At 36.9% G+C, this 18,368-nt stretch overlaps 1 protein-coding gene across 9 annotated transcripts in view; it reads left to right on the top strand.

The window, feature by feature from the left end:
• PKHD1 (PKHD1 ciliary IPT domain containing fibrocystin/polyductin) overlaps positions 1–18,368 on the top strand; it is a 490,229-nt gene that overhangs the window by 64,161 nt on the left and 407,700 nt on the right. For 8 of the 9 annotated variants that reach the window (XR_007152423.1, XR_007152424.1, XM_047860172.1 and 5 more), the window contains 4 exons: positions 10,396–10,565; positions 12,795–12,930; positions 17,372–17,567; positions 18,240–18,307. Coding sequence is in view for 7 of the 9 variants with exons in the window: in XM_047860172.1 (XP_047716128.1) it covers positions 10,396–10,565; positions 12,795–12,930; positions 17,372–17,567; positions 18,240–18,307 (570 nt within the window). In the remaining 2 variants the exon portion in view is untranslated. The remainder of the gene's footprint in view (positions 1–10,395; positions 10,566–12,794; positions 12,931–17,371; positions 17,568–18,239; positions 18,308–18,368) is intronic. The other variant, XM_047860173.1, reaches the window with a different exon arrangement.

Raw genomic sequence — 18,368 nt, 5'->3', positions numbered from 1 at the left:
TGGCATCCATTCTGATGCCCTCTGTCTTTTGATTGGTGCATTTAGTCCTTTTACATTCACAGAATGTATTGAAATATATGGATTTAGTGTCTTTGTGTTATCTGTAAGTTTCAGGCTTGTGGTGATGTCTTTGGTCATTTGGAGCCTTTGCTGCTTTCCACACACAGAGTCCCCTTTAGGATCTCCTGCAGGGATGGTTTAGTGGTCATGAACTCATTTATTTTTTTATTTTTTTTTGTTTTTGTTTTTTATTTTTTATTTTTTTATTTTTTTAATTTTTTTCAATATATGAAATTTATTGTCAAATTGGTTTCCATACAACACCCAGTGCTCATCCCAAAAGGTGCCCTCCTCAATACCCATCACCCACCCTCCCCTCCCTCCCACTCCCCCATCAACCCTCAGTTTGTTCTCAGTTTTTAAGAGTCTCTGGTCATGAACTCCTTTAGTTATTGCTTGTCTTCGAAAGTCTTTCTCTCTCATTCTATTCTGAATAACAGCCTTGCTGGATAAAGGATTCTTGGCTGCATCTTTTTCCTAGTCAGCACTCAGAATATTTCCTGCCACTGCCTTCTGGCCTGCCAAGTTTCAGTGGACAGGTCTGCTACTACCCTTATGTGTCTACCCTTGTAGGTTAAGGCCCATTTGTCCATAGCTGCTTTCAGAATTCTCTGTCTTTGTATTTTGCATTTCAGTATGATATGTCGTGGTGTTGACCTGTTTTTGTTGATTTTGAAGGGAGTTCTCTGAATTCAAACACATTCTTAAAAAAAGACAGTTTATGTGCTGTCATATTTCACATCTTTTTATTCATATATTTATAACTAATTATGGCCATTCTTTTTCCGCTTAAGTCCCTTTCACATTTCTTGTAAGGCTTGTTTAGTGGTCAGAAACTCCTTTATCCTTTGTTTTGGAAAATCTTTATCCTTCAAATCTGAATGATAACCTTGCTGGGTAGAGTATTCATGTGTGTAAGGTTTTTTTCTTTCAGCACTTTGACTATATATGCCACTTCCTTCTGGCCTGCAGAGTTTCTACTGAAAAATCCACTGATAGTCTCATAGTTTTTCTTTTGTAGTAATTTTTTGTTTCTTTCTTGCTGCTTTTAGTATTTACTCTTTGTCTTTAACCTTTGATATTTTAATTATTATGGGCCATGGTGTGGACCTCTTTGGGTTCACTTTGTTTGTAATTCTCCTTGTTTCATGGACTTAGATGTCTATTCTCTCCTCAGATTTGGGAAGTTTTCAGTTATTGTTTCTTCAAATAAGTTATCTGTACGTTTCTCTTTCTTCTTCTGGGACCCTTGTAATGTGAATGTTTGTTCACTTGCTGTTGTCTAAGAAACATCTTAATCTGTTCTCATTGTTTAAAATTCTCTTTTGTTTTTGCTGTTCAGCTTGTGTGCTTTCCATCAGTCTGTCTTCCAGATTGCTGACACATTCTTCATCTTCTAAACTACTGTTGATTCCCTCTAGTATGTCTTTTATTTCAGTTATTATATTTTTCAACTCTCTTTTTTAAAAAATATATTTTATCTCTTTATTGAAGCTCTCACTGAATTCTTCCATTCTTTTCTCCAGCCCCATGAGTATTTTAACAATCATTACTTTAAATTATTTATCTGGCATATTGCTTCTCTCTGTTTCATTTAATTTTTTAGTGAGATTTTTTTTCTTGTTCTTTATTTTGGAGCATATTCCTCTGTCTTATTATGTTGCTTAACTTTCTGTGTTTTTTTTTTTCTATAGATTAGGCAAAATGCTACTTCTTCTAAAGTTTAGGAGTGTAGTTGGGTATGGTGACCCCTATGTAGTCTATGTGTGCTTGGTGACTTTTACTGTGTAGAGTTGTGGCAGTGTATGCTGGTTACTCTTTAAATTTTTTTTTTTTTACATTTATTTATTTTTGAGAGAGAGAGAGAGGCTGAGAACAAGTGGGGGAGGGGCAGAGAGAGAATGAGACACAGAATTTCAAGCAGGCTCCAGGCTCTGAGGTGTGAGCACAGAGCCTGACACGGGGCTTAAACCCATGAACCATGAGATCGTGACCTGAGCTGAAGTTGGATGCTTAACTGACTGAGCCACTCAGGTACCCCAATGCTAGTTATTCTTTTATTTTTTTTTTTATTTTTTATTTTTTTATTTTTTTTTTCAACGTTTATTTATTTTTGGGACAGAGAGAGACAGAGCATGAACGGGGGAGGGCAGAGAGAGAGGGAGACACAGAATCGGAGACAGGCTCCAGGCTCTGAGCCATCAGCCCAGAGCCTGACGCGGGGCTCGAACTCACGCACCGCAAGATCGTGACCTGGCTGAAGTCGGACGCTTAACCGACTACGCCACCCAGGCGCCCCTAGTTATTCTTTTAAACCAGGGCTTTTTACACAACAAGTAAAGAAAAATAAAAATAAAATAAAATAAAATAAAAAGACAGAAGAAAAGAAAAAAAAGGGAAAGAAAAAAAGAACTAGAAAGAACAAAACCAAAAAAGAAAAATATAAAAACAAAACAAGACAAATTTAAGTAAAAATAAAACACTACAAATTAAAACAAACAGATATCCTCAGAAATCCATGGCTTGTTTTCTGTGCCCCAGCACCACAAGGTGGACCCTTAGCTCTCTGAAGTCACAAACTCACCAACATGATGGAACATCCTTGTTATGGTATCTGAACGCTACTCTGGTCTAGGCTTTTACACCAGGATGGGAATGTAAACCATGTTGTTCTCCAGTCCTTTTGGTCCATATAGATTTCTGGCAGCTCCTCCACCACATGACAGAGTTCTAGTGTTGTCTCTTTTACATGCTAGTTGCTTGCTTTCTTGCTGTATGTATGTATGTATGTATGTATGTATGTATGTATAGAATGTATGAGCAGGGGAAAGGGGCAGAGAGAGGGAGGGAGGGAGGGAGAATCTTAAGCAGTCTTCAGACTCAGCCCAGAGCTGGACATGGGGCTTGATCCCATGATCCTGGGATCATGACCTAAGCTGAAATCAAAAGTCAGACTCTAAACCGACTGAGACACCCAGACATCCCTCTAGTTGCTCTTTTAAACTTAAGGTGTTTTTGTGTGCCTAAGGACAGAGGGATCCGTTCCCAGTCCTTCAGTAATATTCTTCCCCAGAACTGTTTGCAGCATCAGGGATGGGGGTTCTTTTTGCTATCCTCTTTCCATCTCTCTTACTGTTCTCTTGCCATTCTCTTTGTCGTTGGTTGTTTAGTTGTTGTTCCTTCAGCTCTCAGTTCTTCTTGAGGAGGAATTGTATTAACAGGTGTAATTTGGTACATTCTGTGGAGGAGGTGAGTTCAGAGTCTTCCTCCACTGATATCTTGAACCAGAAACTATCATCATTGTGATTTGGGTTTGTATTTTCCTAATTACTGATGCTGAGTATCTTTTCATATCCTTATTAACCATTTTTATATCTTTGGAGAAATGGATGTCCTAATCCTTTGGTCATTTTAAAAAATGGGTTATTTTTCTTTTTATTGTTGAGTTATAAGAATTCTTTACATATTGTGGATAAGAGTCTCATATCATATATATGAGCTGCAAACATTTTTTCCCATTCTGTGGGTTGTCTTTTAATTTTCTTGATAGTATTCTTTGTAGCACAGAAGTTATTTTTTAATTTTTAAAAATTTTAATTCCAGTGTAGTTAACATGTAGTGTTATATTATTTCAGGTGTATAATAAAATGAACAATTCTATATATTACTCATTGTTCATCATGATAAGTGTACTCTTAATCCTATTTCACTCTTCACCTATTTCACTCATCCCCCCACCTCCCCTCTGGTAACTGTTTTTTCTCTATAGTTAAGAGTCTGTTTTTTGGTTTGTCTTTTATTTCCTTTGTTTATTTGTTTCTTAAATTGCACATATGAGTGAAATAACGTGGTGTTTGACTTTCTCTGACTCACTTAGTTTCCTTAGAACTATAATCTCTAGCTCCCTCCATATTGCAAATGGCAAGGTTTCATTACACACACACACACACACACACACACACACACACACACACACACGTTGTATATATATACACCATATCTTTATGCATTCATCTGTTGATGGACACTTGGGTAGCTTCCATAATTTTACTATTATAAAGAATGTTACAATAAATATAGGAGTGCATATATCCCTTCAAATTAATGTTTTTGTATTTGGGTAAATGCTCAATAGTGCAATTACAGGATTGTAGGATGGTTTTATTTTTAATTTTTGAAGAGCCACCATACTGTTTAACACAGTAGCTGCATCAGTTTGCATTCCCACCAGTAGTGCAGGAGAATTCTGTTTTCTTCACATTATTGCCAACACTTATTTCTTGAGCTTTTGATTTTAGCCATTCTACAGGTGTGAGGTGGTATCTCAATGTGGTTTTGATTTGCATTTCCCTGATGATGAGTGATGTTGAGCATTTTTTCATGTGTCTGTTGGCCATCTTTGGAGAAATGTCTGTTCATGTCTTCTGCCTATTTTTAAATTAGATTACTTGCTTTTGGTGTTGAGTTGTATAAGCCCTTTGTATATTTTAGATACTAACCCTTTATCAGATATATCATTTGCAAATATCTTCTCTCATTCAGTAGGTTGTTTTTTGGTTTTGTTGGTTGTTTCCTTTGGTATGTAGAAGCTTTTCATTTTGATTTAGCCCCAATAGTTTATTTTTGCTTTTGTTTTCCTTGCCTCAGGAGACAAATCTAAAAAGATGTTGCTATGACCAATATCAGATAAATTACTGCCTGTGATGTTCCCTATTATTTTTATGGTTTCAGGTCTCACATTTAAATCCTTAATTCATTTTGAATTTATTTTTGTGTATGGTGTAAGCAAGTGGGCCGTTTCATTCTTTTGCATGTAGCTGTCCAGTTTTTCCAACACCATTTGTGGAAGAGACTATTTCCCATTGCATTTTCTTGCCTCCTTTGTTGTTGAAGATTAATTAAACATATTGTTTTGGGTTTATTTCTGGGCTCTCTATTCTGTTGCATTGGTCTATGTGTCTATTTTTGTGCCAGTACCATGCTGTTTTGATTACTACAGCTTTTAATGTAACTTGAAGTCAGAATTGTGATACCCCCAGTTTTTTTTCCCCCAGAATTGCTTTTGGTGTTCAGGGTCTTCTATGGTCCCCTACAAATGTTAGGATTATTTGTTCTAGTTCTGTGAAAAATGCCGTTGGTATTTTGATAAGGATTGCATTAAATCTGTAGATTGCTTTGGATAATATGGACATTTTAACAATATTTGTTCTCCCAAGCCATGAGCATGGAGTATCTTTCCATTTGTGTTGTCTTCAATTTCTTTCATCAGTATTTTATAGTTTTCAGAGTACAGATCATTCGTTTATTTGGTTAAATTTATCTCTAGGTATTTTGTTATTTTGTGCAATTGTAAATGGAATTAAAAAATTTTTTTATTTCTGCCACTTCATTATTAGTATATAGAAAGGCAGTATATATAAATGTTTTTATATCCTACAACTTTACTGAATTCATTTATCAGTTTTAGCAATTTTTTTTTTTGGTGGAGTCTTTAGGGTTTTCTATATATAGTATTTTATCATCAGCAAATAGTGAAAAATTTATGTTGCCCTTACCATTTGGATGCCTTTTATTCCTTTCTCTTGGCTGATTGATGTGAGTAGGATTTCCAGTACTATGTTGAATAAAAATGGCAAGAGTGGATGTCCTTATTGTGTTCATGGTCTTAGGGGAAAAGCTCTTAGTTTTTCACCATCGAGGATGATGTTAGATGTGGGTTTTTCATATAAGGCCTTTATGATGTTGAGGTATATACCCTCTAAACCTACTTTGATGAGAGTTTATTTTAATTTTATTTGAGACAGAGAGAGAATATGAGCAGGGGAGGGGTAGAGAGAGAGGGAGACAGAAGATCCCAAGCAGGCTTTGCCAGCTGAGCTACCCAGGTGCCCTGAGAGTTTTTTTTATCAAGAATCGATGTTGATTTTGTCAAATACTTTTTCTGCATCTATTGAAATGATCATATGGTTTTTATCCTTTGTCTTATTGATATGGTGTATCATGTTTATTGATTTGCAAATATTGAACCACACTTGCATCCCAGTAATAAATCCCATCTGATGTTGATGAATATTTTTAATGTATTGTTGTATGCAGTTTGTTCATATTTTGTTGAGAAATTTTGCATCTATTTTTATCTGGGTTATTAGCCTCTAGTTCTCTTTTTTTCTGGTGTCTTTATTTGGTTTTGGTATCAGGGTGATCCTGGCCTCATGGAATGAATTTGGAAGTTTTCCTTCATCTTCTATTTTTTTGGAATAGTTTGAGAAGAATAGATATAAACTCTTCTTTAAATATTTCTTAGACTTCACCTATGAAAATGTCTGGTCTTGGATGTTTGTTTTTGGGGAATTTTTTGAAATGCAATGAAATTGAATTTAATGAAATGTTTTCAAATTCAATGAAATTTTTTGAAATTCAATTTCATTGCCCAATGGCTGTTCAAATTTTCTATTTCTTCTTGCTTCAGTTATTGTAAGTTATGTTTCTAAGAATTTATTCTAGGTTGTCCAATAATTGACATGTAACTTTTGATAATATTCTTTTACAATCCTTTGTATTTCTGTCAAGTTGGTTGTTATTTTTTTCTGTTTCATTTTTGATTTTGTTGATTTGGGTCCTCTCTCTTTTTTATTTTGATCAGTCTGGCTAAAGGTTTATCAATTTTGTTGATGTTTTCAAAGAACCAGCTCCTGGTATCATGGATCTGTTCCTTTTTTTTTTTTTTTTTTTTAATTTCTATTTCCTTTAGTTCTACTCTAATCTTTATTATTTCCTTTCTTCTGCTGGGTTTGGGATTTGTTTGTTCTCTGTCTAGTTCCTTTAGGTGTAAGGATAGGTTGTTTATTTGAGATTTTTCTTGCTTTTTAAGGTAGGCCTGTATTACTATAGAATTCCCTCAGAACTGCTTTTGCTACATCCCCCAAATTTTGGACCGTTGTGTTTTGATTTTCATTTGTTTTCATGTAAATTTTGATTTCTTCTTTGGTTATTTAGTTGACCCATTCATTGTTTAGTAGCATGTGATTTAACCTCCATGTATTTGTGGTCTTTCCAGATTTTTTCTTGTGATTTATTTCTATTTTTATAGAGTTGTGGTCAGAAAAAATGCATGGTATGACTTCAGTCTTTTTGGATTTGTTGAGATTTGTTTTGTGGCCTCTGGTGTCATCTATTCTGGAGAACGTTTGATATGTACTTGAAAAGAATGTGTATTCTGCTGTTTTAGGATATAATGTTCTGAAGATGTCTGCTAGATCCATCTGGTCCCCTGTGTCATTCAAAGTCATTGTTTCCTTGCTGATTTTCTGTTTGGATGATCTGTCCATTGATGTAAGTGGGCTGTTAAAATCCCATACTATCATTGTATTAGTATCTATGATTCTCTTAATATTTGTTATTGTTTTATGTATTTGGGTGCTCATGTGTTCGTTACATAAATTTGTACAATTGTTCTATCTTCCTGTTGGATTATCTCCTTTATTATTAGTGTCCTCTTTTGTCTCTTATTACAATTTTTGTTTTAAAGTCCATTTTTTCTAATATAAGTATTGCCACCGCAGCTGTCTTTTGACATCCGTTTGCAAGATAAATGTTTCTCTATTCCCTCACATTTAAATCTGCATGTGTCTTTAGATCTGAAATGAGTCTTTTGTAGGCAACATATAGATGGCTCTTACATTTTTATCCATTCTAACTCCCTATGTCTTATGATTGTAGCTTCTAGTTCATTTATGTTCTGGGTAATTATTAATAAGTATGTATTTATTGCCTTTTCATTACTTTGTGGTTGTTTTTATAGATCTTCTCTGATCCTTCCTTCTTTTGTTCAATTCTCTCATGGTTTGTGCAGCATGGTTTGTGGTTTTTAATTTTGGTCAGTTCCAGTTTGTCTTTTTTTTGTTGTTGTTACGTGTGCTTTGGTGTCATATTGAAGATATAATCACCTAATCCAATGTTACTAAGATTTATTCATTTATTTTCCTGAGAGTTTTATAGTTTTAGCTTTTACATGTAGGTATTTGGTTTATTTTGATATTTAAATATGGTGTGAGTTGGAGGTCTGTATTAGTTTTCTAAGGCTGCTTATCCAGGTACCACAAAGTGAATGGCTGAAACAACAGAAATGTATTGTCTCATGGTTCTTGAGGTTAGAAATTAAGGATCAAGGTGTCAGCAGAGCTGATTCCTTTTGAACCAGCCTGTGAAGGAAAATCTGTTTTATGCCTCTCCCCTATCCTCTTGCTTTGTTGGTGGTGTTTGGTATTCCTCGGCTTGCAAGAACACCACCCTGATCCCTGCTTTTATCTTCACATGGTGTTCTCCCTGTGACTTTTCTTTTGTCTGTCTTTCTTTCTTTCTTTCTTTCTTTCTTTCTTTCTTTCTTTCTTTCTTTCTTTTGGTTCTTTTTGAGAGGGAGCAAGCAAGTGCACTTGAGTGAGGGGCAGAGAGAGAGAGAGAGAATCCCAGTAGGGACTGAGAGAGAGAGAGCGAGAAGGAAGTAGGCTCTCCCGAAGTGGGTTCATGTTCACCTAAAGTGGGGACCCAGCTCACCCGACGTGGGGCCTGAGCTCACCTGAAGTGGAGTCAAACTCACCTGTTATGGGACTCAAACTTACCATGAGATCATGACCTGAGCTGACGTCAGATGCTTAACAACTGAGCCACCCAGGCACCTGTGCTTCCCTCCACCCCAGTCTTTTCTGTGTCCAATTTTTCATTTTTATGAGGATATCAGTCATGTTGGATTAGGGTCCCACACTACAGTATGACTTCATGTTATCTTAACTGATTATAGTTGCAATGACCCTCTTCCCAAAAATGTCACATTTTGAGGTACTAGAAGGGAGGAGGACTTCAACATATGAATTGGGAGGGCACAGTTTAATGTTCAACTTCATTCTTTTGTATATGGATGTGTAGTTCCATTTTGCATATATTTGAAAATAGCACTGTAAGTTTTTAGAGGTGGAATTACTGAGTCAAAAGGTTATGTACATTTAAAATTTTGATAATACCAAATATTCCCTTAACACTGCTATTTTCACATATATGCAAAATGGAACAACAGAGGATCTGAAGCGGGTTCTGTGCCAACAGCAGAGAGCCCAATGCAGGGCTTGAACTCATGAACTGTGAGATCATGACCTGAGCTGAAGTCAGATGCTCAACCTACTGAGCCACCCAGGTGCCCCTTTTAAATTAAGGTTTAATCTTGTTAAGTTCCTCAGTAGTATTTCATGGGTTTTTTTTTCACATTTCTTCATGTTCTTGAATATTTCTTATCAACATTGTTTTCGGATATTGTATCTTTTTTGTTGATATTGTAAACCAGGTCTTTTCTTCAATTTTATTCTCTAACTCTGAAGTCTATTGTAGTCTTGTCCTGAATCTTCAGGACAAGTTCACACATTTAACTTCAGGGAATAATCCCCCTCCCCGCCCCCCGCCCCCACATTCTCCTGAAAGGTTTTCATCAGGTTGGATAAGTTCTGCTTTCTCACCCTAACATGATTGGGGAAGATAACCTTGCTCCTGCACCTACTTCCTATTTTCAAGAGGTATGTGTCCCTGCTTAGTGGCTTCCCTGCCTCTCTTTTATTCCCTTCTGGGGAGATGGCAGAATGGAATTATTGTTCTTTAGAATAGTAAGTGGGCTTTCTGTTCATTAGCTTGATTAAGTGCTGGTCATCCATATGTGTGGCATGTCACTATAATGGGTACAATGCTTCTTCTTACTGATGTCTGCAGTGAGGAGACAGAAGTTTCTGTGGTTGCTATTCAGTGGTCATTACAGAAATCCTGGTGGCTGTGGGTGGTAGTGTTAGTCACCTCTACACCATCATGGAGACTAGAACCTAGAACCTAGTATGGAATCACAAAGCTGGAACGTCCAAGGCTGTCATTTAAAGATGAGGGAGTAAGAACCAGTGAACTCAGGAACAATGCTACAAATGATCTGCTTTAAGTGGGAGAGTGATCTGTGGCCCTGACTCTGGGCCCCAACTCTTTGTATCATGATGAGAGAATAAGCTGTATAGGATTGGTGGGATAATACAAAACTCTAGTGAAGGAAGAGTTTTCAAAGACCATCTACTTTATTTCTGTGACTCTTGGCAGTATTTATCTATGTTTTATTTTTAAATATCTCCAGGATGTATGACTCCTTCTGTCTGCCCTCTACTCACCATTTCTCCATGTTTGTATAGTAGTTTATATATTTAGTGTCAGATTTATTCCTGCAGTTTGAGCAGGACTTGTGTTTTGACTAAGAAGCATCATATTTTAGTTTAATTTTCTCTCTCTTGTGGATAATTAATTTTTATCTACCTGTAGGGCTCTTCATTCCATCTGGAAATGCTGTTTTTATTACAGGAGGGCTCTGGGCCACTGTCCAAGGCTCTGGTTTGGAAGATGTTAGCCTGGTGTTATTTGGATCTCAGTCTTGTGCCATCAATATCACCACAAACAATTCAAGAAGAATTCAATGCAAAGTTCCACCCAGAGTAAGTGGAATCTCCTCCCTGGGTGGGTGACCACTATTAGCGTGTAGTGTAAGGTTTTTCATGAATCCTTTCTTAGAACTTAATTAAGTAACATTACCTTTTCATCATGAGAGTATGGTAATATTGTTTATATTGCCTATGCTGCAATAAAGTGGGAGTCTGACTCCACCAATGGGGCTTGCAATCACCATCAGCTTATTTCTTTTACAAGAAAACAACCACGTTCCCAGTTCACACTCTCAGTGAGTAATAGTGCCACAGAATAAACAAATTTATCTATATTGCATGTATATTATCTCATTTCTCTCTTTAGCAAGTAACAATAACCGTTTTCACCAGCAGTTTTGTTTTCTGGCATGGATATGAATGGTGGAACTTAGAAACTTCTAGAATGACTGGTTCCTATAAAATACCTTCGTAATTATTCCTTACTATTTCCCCTTTCCCTTTTTAAAAACAAGCCCCTTAGCTTTCCCTTTCTTCTTCACTTAGTGCTATCTCATAGCCTATGAGGTGATTTGAGTCCACATTCTTCCTGGTGCTGCTGATGGCAGTTATGCTCACAGCGGAAGTTGAAATATCTATTCAGAGTTGACTTCAATGTCATCAACATTTTCAGCACATCCATAACCCTGAAGGATGAGTGTTTACTGAACAAATAAAGATCCCTGGAAGGGAGGTTTCAGAATCATCTTTGATCTCTGGTCCCACGTTTTTATATTATCCAATTATTCAAATATTATGAAATGTTCACATGTACATATAAACTGTATGGAATTCCAATATATAGTTGTATCATAACTTGTTTAACAATTCCCTATTATTGTATATTGAAATAATTTTCAAAATCTCTTTTTTAAAAAGTTCATTTATTTTGAGAGCAAGAGAGAGTGTGCATGTAAGCAGGGGAGGAGCAGGGAGAGAGGGAGGGAGAATCCCAAGTAGGTTCTGCAATGAAAGTGCAGAGCCTGATGTGGGGCTTGATCCCACAACCATGAGATCATGATGACCTGAGCTGAAATCAAGAGTTGGATACTTAATTGGCTAAATGAGCCAGACACCTCTCAAAATTTTCAGTTTTAAACAATAAAAATTTGATTGTTCTCAAAAGTGTATTTTCAAGCATATTTATTTTTCTCAGGATAAATTGATCTAAATTTTAAAGCTTTTGTTATGTAGTATCCAGTTATCTGAAATTTCTTTTTAATTTGTATTCCCACCATCACTGGGTGAGTGTTTCATTTCTGACATAGTCAACACTGGGTATTATTGCTTTCATATGTATTTACTATTTAAAGGGGTAAAATTTGCATGGCTTCGATTTCTTTTGCTAGAGAGAATAAGCATTAAAAAGAACTTTAAATTTTGATCAGTTATATATACAAAGGTTAAAAGAAAAATAGTAAAACAATTATGCTTTCCTACTCCTTAGCCCTCTTCCACAAGTCCCCTTTTTGAAGCATCTCCTTTTAATTCCTTTGAATGCAGTTATAATACCATTTCTTTGTTAAATCAATAAATTGCTAAAACTATTTAAATGATGTGGGAAGTATCAGGTAATATTTTTTCTTTTATAGTTTTTTTCTTGAAATTTCTAATTCTTTTTCTTTGTATGTCTTCTTTATAATAAAAATCTATTGTAAAAAAATTAATCATATCAGTTATTTTTTTCCATGAAGCTCTTTGTTCTCTTGTTTCAATCTAACTTAGTGTTTTCTTGGTTTATTTCATGTATTTCTTCTTAGCACTGCCCTTGATTGCTCGCCTGGGTAGATACACTTTCACAGTTCATATCTTCCTTTTTTTTGGGGGGGGGGGCTATTGTTTATGTTATGAGGTCCTAGCCTAAAGAAACATCCTAGGAAAGAATACGTGGGAACGAAGTTTTCTGAGTTACTTACATGTCTGAAAGTTTGTCATAATTGATGGATAGTTTAGCTAGGTATAGATGTTTATTTGAAATTGCAGTTTTTTGCAGAACCAATTGGTGTGCTAATTGTAAATCATTCTTATTTACTCTTTGATCAGTAATCATGACGCCATACTTGCCTATTCTAAGTACTTGTCACTGTGTGTGTGTGCACGCGTGTGTGTGAGGTGGAGACTTGAAAGTACCAATACACTTAAAAATCTTTTTTCTTGAAATTAACCCTTTAAACTAATTCTATATGGACTTCTCTCATGTTAGTCTTATTTTCAGAAGTTTGATTTTAAAAATTGATTTTTCAGGGGAAAGATGGACCCATTGTGAATGTGACTGTGATCAGAGGGGACCATTCTGCTGTTCTTCCCATGGCATTTACATACGTCTCCTCTTTAAATCCAGTGATCATTTCTCTGAGCAGAAACACAAGCAGTACAGCAGGTAAAATACATGGTATTGCAGCATCCTTTTATTTTTAGACCATTGATCCTGTAAAGAAGACAAACAATGGTCTCTTAATTATACTGAAGATAGTATTATATTTTGGATGGAAGTTATTTTTCTCAAAACTAGAACATCAATTATTTCATTTCAGCCATCACTGAATAAATCTTATGTTGGTATTTGCCTCTGTAAAACTGAGACCATTTATACCATGAAAACGACATGAGAATTCAAAGATAATAATTCAATATATATTTATTCAGCACCTACTATGTACTAATGATAGCACAGGCATAATAGACTTTAATCTTTACCACTAATTTACAGGATTGTTATCTGTACAGGTAAAAAAACTAAGGAACAGGAAACTTAAATAACTTGTCTAAGATGTTACTGTTAGTAAGTAACAGAGCTGTGATTTGAGACCAAGCAGTCTGGATGCAGATTCCAAGGAGTTTAGTGTATGAGTGTTTACCACTCATAGTTTAGTGTAAAATACCGATGTTTTTGGCATCAAGTTCAATTGTAGCAGATGTTCGATATAATTAGAGAATAGAGTGTTCTGATTAACCAAGAATTTTTATTCCTTGAAACATACTATGTATAAAAATACATAGTATAGAACTATGTAAAACAATGCAGTCTTTCTTCGATAATTCAGATGATATGACAAGATGGATTTGTAACAACATATTGTCATGTCATACCATATCAGTTTGAAAAAGTTCCAGCTAATGTGCCTTTCTGGTTAACTGAATGCCAGATAACAGAGAGTTTATGGCAGCCATATCTAAGAATTTTATTACAAAAGGCCAATATATTTTCCAAAGAAAAAGCCTGGACTCAATTTTTCTGATACTGTTTTCATTTTCCATTGCTCCAGAGTACATAAATAAAAGGAAGTGTCCTTTAGCTTGTCAAAATTATTCAGCTCAGTGCAGAAGAAGAATTTGCTGCCTCAGGCCACCAAAGTGTGTAAAATTCCTTAGCAGTATAGATTCTTCCCAACAAAGTAGGAAAGAGAGGAGGGAGTTCTGTATTCTATTCAGATTTCAGTGATTTTGGCTTTTAATACAATTTCCTACCTGTAATGAAAAGAATAAATACATTGCATCAGTGCCTCAGGGGCATCTAGGATTAGCTTGACAATTGACCAAGAAACCAAGGAGTTCATGTAATTGATATATACAACATGATGCATTATTTGCAGAATTTACACTTACATTTAAATCTTTCTACAGGCAGAATAAAGAGGAACACTTTATAAAATCTCCAAGAGTGGTTCCCTATTGGGAAAGTCTTCTTTGAAAGCTGGAATACTACAAATCTCCATCCAGGAGATGATGATATTGATGATAACAGTGAAACCAAGATGAAATTGAAGAAAGAAAGGAGGAGGGGCAGGGAAAAGGGGAGGAAGAATATGATGTGCAGAACCATTTGTGTGGGGTTTTGCAGTTAGGCAGCCCTGGATGTGAATGAATCCAAGCTCAACCACTCCTTGGATAAGATGTTTAACTTCCTTTATCTTTAGTGTCTCTACCTACTAACTGGGAATAATTCTTTCAAGGTTATTGTGAAAATTGGAGGTAAAGGAGGTAAAAGTACTGAACTCAGGAACCAACATGGAGTAAATACTCAACAAACACTTTGTTGAATAAATGGCATCATTCAGCCAGATCCTGAGTGTTATATAGATAAGCCAAAGATGTCTTGTGTATATTGACCCTATATTTTTTACTTCTTGATAGCAGGCTGGTACCCATTTGTTAAAAAACATGCCAGTATCAAACTCAAATTTTTATATAACCAATTATTAAAAAAAATTATTTTTGAAAGAGAGAAAGAAAGAGAGTCCCAAACAAATTGGGAAGCTCAATTCCACTCACCACCCTGGGATTATGATGTGAGCCAAAATCAGGAGTTGGATGCTTAACTGACTGAGCCACCCAGGTGTCCCACATAACCAATTATTTTAAATATAACCTCCCTCAAATAGATTTTTAGCCTTTTAGAGTCTGTTCCTTTTGCATACCCTGCAAAATTATAGTGTCTGCTAGTGATAGGTAAGATAAACGGTGGCTGTAAGAGAGTGTAAACCACTGATGCCTTTGGAGGTCTCCACCCTAGAGACTACTCCTAAGTGACATCATCTAGACACATAAGCCCCCTCTCCCTGTCCACAGGGACTTCCTTTGCCTTCCTCCCCTTCTGGGTGGTGGTCTCCTATTGTTTCCTCTGGAAGGTCTCATGCTGTGAGATTTTTGCACCCATGTAAATCTGTCAAAGCACCACCATATAAAGCTCCTTTTAATATTATTGCCACCTCATGGTCATGCCTTTTTTCTGCTCAACCCTGAAGTCCTTTCAGGTCGCTACACTGAGGCTTCAGACTTCATAATAGAAATGAGGTTGGATGTACAGAAGTAAGGAGGATGTGGAGCAAGAAAGAAAATGAAAGTTAATGGAGGACTTTTGAATGAAACTGTCCTAGGGTATATAACTTAATCCTTACAACAAACCAGAAGGGGTGGACTTTGTTACCATCTTACTGATGAAAAATCTAAGACTTTGAGAGCCCACAGTGAGTCATCCAGACTCACACAGGTGGGAAAATGGCAGAGCAAGGATTTGCATGTAGGGTCAGTCTTCCCAACACCCCACAACCCCTTGTCTTTGACTTTTCTCTTTCAAATAGCTTCTTCTCCTCCTCATCTTGATTGGCTGTGCAGTTCTGTAGATGCCTGCTCTGTAGTTCTCAAATGTCAGCTGCTAAAGGAGCTTTAGAGATGCTTTAGCCTAAGCTGTGTCTCTGTGAGACACATGAGAGGTATGTACATTTATTTCCACTCTTGCCATTGCCTTCTCAATTTCTGGCTCTTGTTGAACTCCGTTGTCTGAAGACTGGATTTCTCCTTCCCTATCTCTCCAGTTAATCTAATAGACTGGAAGAAAGCTTCTATCTTATCCTTTTCTTGCTTAGAAACCTTTGGAAATCTCTGCTGTCTACTAAATTAGGTAAAGACCCCTTACAATTGCTTTCTTGGTCTTTAGCCATAGACTCCCCATCAACTTGGCCTCTTCCCATAGAGTACATGACTATGTACATGCGTCTGATCTCCCAGAAAATCACCCAATTCTCTTTCTTTCTTTCCAAGCCACTGGAGGTTTAACTTTTTTTTTTTTAACATTTATTTATTATTGAGAGAGAGAAACAGAGCATGAGAATGGGAGGGGCAGAGAGAGGGGGAGACACAGAATCCTAAGTAGGCTCCAGGCTCTGAGCTGTCAGCACAGAGCCCAGTGCAGGGCTCCAACTCACAAACTGCGAGATCATGACCTGAGCCAAAGTCAGACGTTTAACCCACTGAGCCACCCAGGGGCCCCAAGCCACTGGATGTTTAAATGAGAAAATGCTCCAAAAGACTTTGGGTAAAACTATGAAGTTTTTAGAGTTGAATTGTAAACTGCCTATTCTTTATCGCTTTCTCTGGGGATTTATTTTTCAAGTAGAATTTCAAGCACCATCTTGCCCACGAGGTCTTTCTTAATATTCAGAATGTTGCTGTCGTTTGAACAACCGCACTGCTTAATTTTTACCTCTCGTGTGTCATGTCTTGTACTGAAGCTATTTTGGCACCATTGTGCCATCTTTGAGGTTTCTTTCAAGGCAGGGTCTGTGTTTAACTTTTTTTTGTGCCCTTTGTGGCATCTCCTTCTTGGTACTCAATAAATATTTAAGGTAAAAGGAATTGAAGTGTTCATAGCATATATGACATTTTAGTGAAATTGATAATTAAATTAAAAAGGTATTGAAATATAAGAGACGACTGGACTTAGGCTTTGATATTTCCCTTAAGTAGCTACCAGACATTGGCTGCCAAACCTTAGTTTTGTCAAAAGTGAAATGCCATTTCTACTACCTGCTCTGTGTATGTCATGAGGATAGCGTGAGGGTGAAATGAGACGGTGTGTGTGAAAGTGGTCTGTGCATGCTGTGGTACTGTACTCCTGTACAACAATTTTAAGCGGTTCAATACACGCAGACATCGAGCTTTGTACTTGTATCAGCAGGAAAGTGCAAGTTAAAGAAAGGGCTTTGCGGTGCTGTGTGCTGGTTGTGAAGACCATCAGCTCCCCAAACTACTTCTTGATTTATTTTTGCCCTTGATTTACATTTCTATGGTGTTAAATTAGTGCCTCTTGAGTACAAATGTCCTGGCAATTGGGATTATAGGTGGTGGTTATATTATATAAGAGTTGTTAGAAGTTTTATGACAAGAGTTGTTAGAAGTGAGATTGGTATTGAAATGCTTGTTTGGAGTGTTATACACAGGACCGATCATGCATTTAATCCTGAAAGATAGGTTTAAAATCCAAGAAGTGGTTGAGGCCACAAATTCGCATCACAGAGGCTAATGCATTGTTTTTAACACAGGAGGTGAGACCCTCTTCATTGGAATGGCACTTCTGGTGAACTACACAGATCTGGATGTGGAAGTTTGCATCCAGGACACCATGGCTCTGGTTCATGTACAAATGGCTCGGGGTCTGGAGGTGGTGCTGCCCCCGCTGCCTGTCAGTCTCCACAGAATCTCAGTCTCCATCAATGGGGTCAGCATTCGCTCACAAGGGTGAGGTGCACACTTGCCATTAATTTTAGGTCTTTTTGCTGGTCTAGTTTCAGTTGAGGAATTCTAGTTTTGAGTTAGATCTTCACTTTTTCCCCTACTTCTGAGGTTAGGGTATAAACACATGAGAATCATGCAATTTGAAGAAATCTTGGAGACCCTAAAGGATGATTCACTCCCAAGACCAATCCAAGGGAAATGTTTGACTTAATAGTTGGGGAACAGAGAACTTTCAGGAACTAAGATGTTATGGCTTTTGGTGAAGGTGGGGGTGGAGTGAGCATCTCTATGTGTTGGAATATTCTGTGCTTTAGTTTGAGTCTGTGATTAAATAAGACCTTCAATAAGTTTGTGTCTGGGGCTTTGAATAAATGGCTTACAGTTATTGCCAAAGCATGCTCAGATTGCCTTTGCCTTTAAGTCCCTCAGCCCAGTATTTCTCCAGAAGTTGCCTCCCCGAATTCCAGAAAGTTGGCTAACCTGTATGGGCTGATGCCACCACATGATACAGGCCAAGGAAGATGTCCCACACAACATTTTTCCCCCACTGTGTCCTTTCTTCTCTGTGACAGTTCCATTGACAGTTGTCTCCCTCACTGCTTCATATCTGTTCTTCCCCTCCGTTTCTCTCTTTCTAAAACAGTTATTTCATATCAATTTCCCCATTCTCTGCAGGGTTGATCTTCACATCCGGTACAATACAGAAGTTTTCAGCATGGAGCCTTGCTGTGGTTCTCTTCTGGGTGAGTGATTCTTGTATCATTGATTCAGCAGGTGTACTCACTGGATATTCAGGTTTTGTTC

This window comes from Prionailurus viverrinus, chromosome B2, assembly GCF_022837055.1.
Source record: "Prionailurus viverrinus isolate Anna chromosome B2, UM_Priviv_1.0, whole genome shotgun sequence".
In the NCBI taxonomy this organism is placed as follows: Eukaryota; Metazoa; Chordata; class Mammalia; order Carnivora; family Felidae; genus Prionailurus; species Prionailurus viverrinus.
Note: the sequence above shows the minus strand (reverse complement) of the source record. Positions and strands in the feature narration are given on the sequence as shown.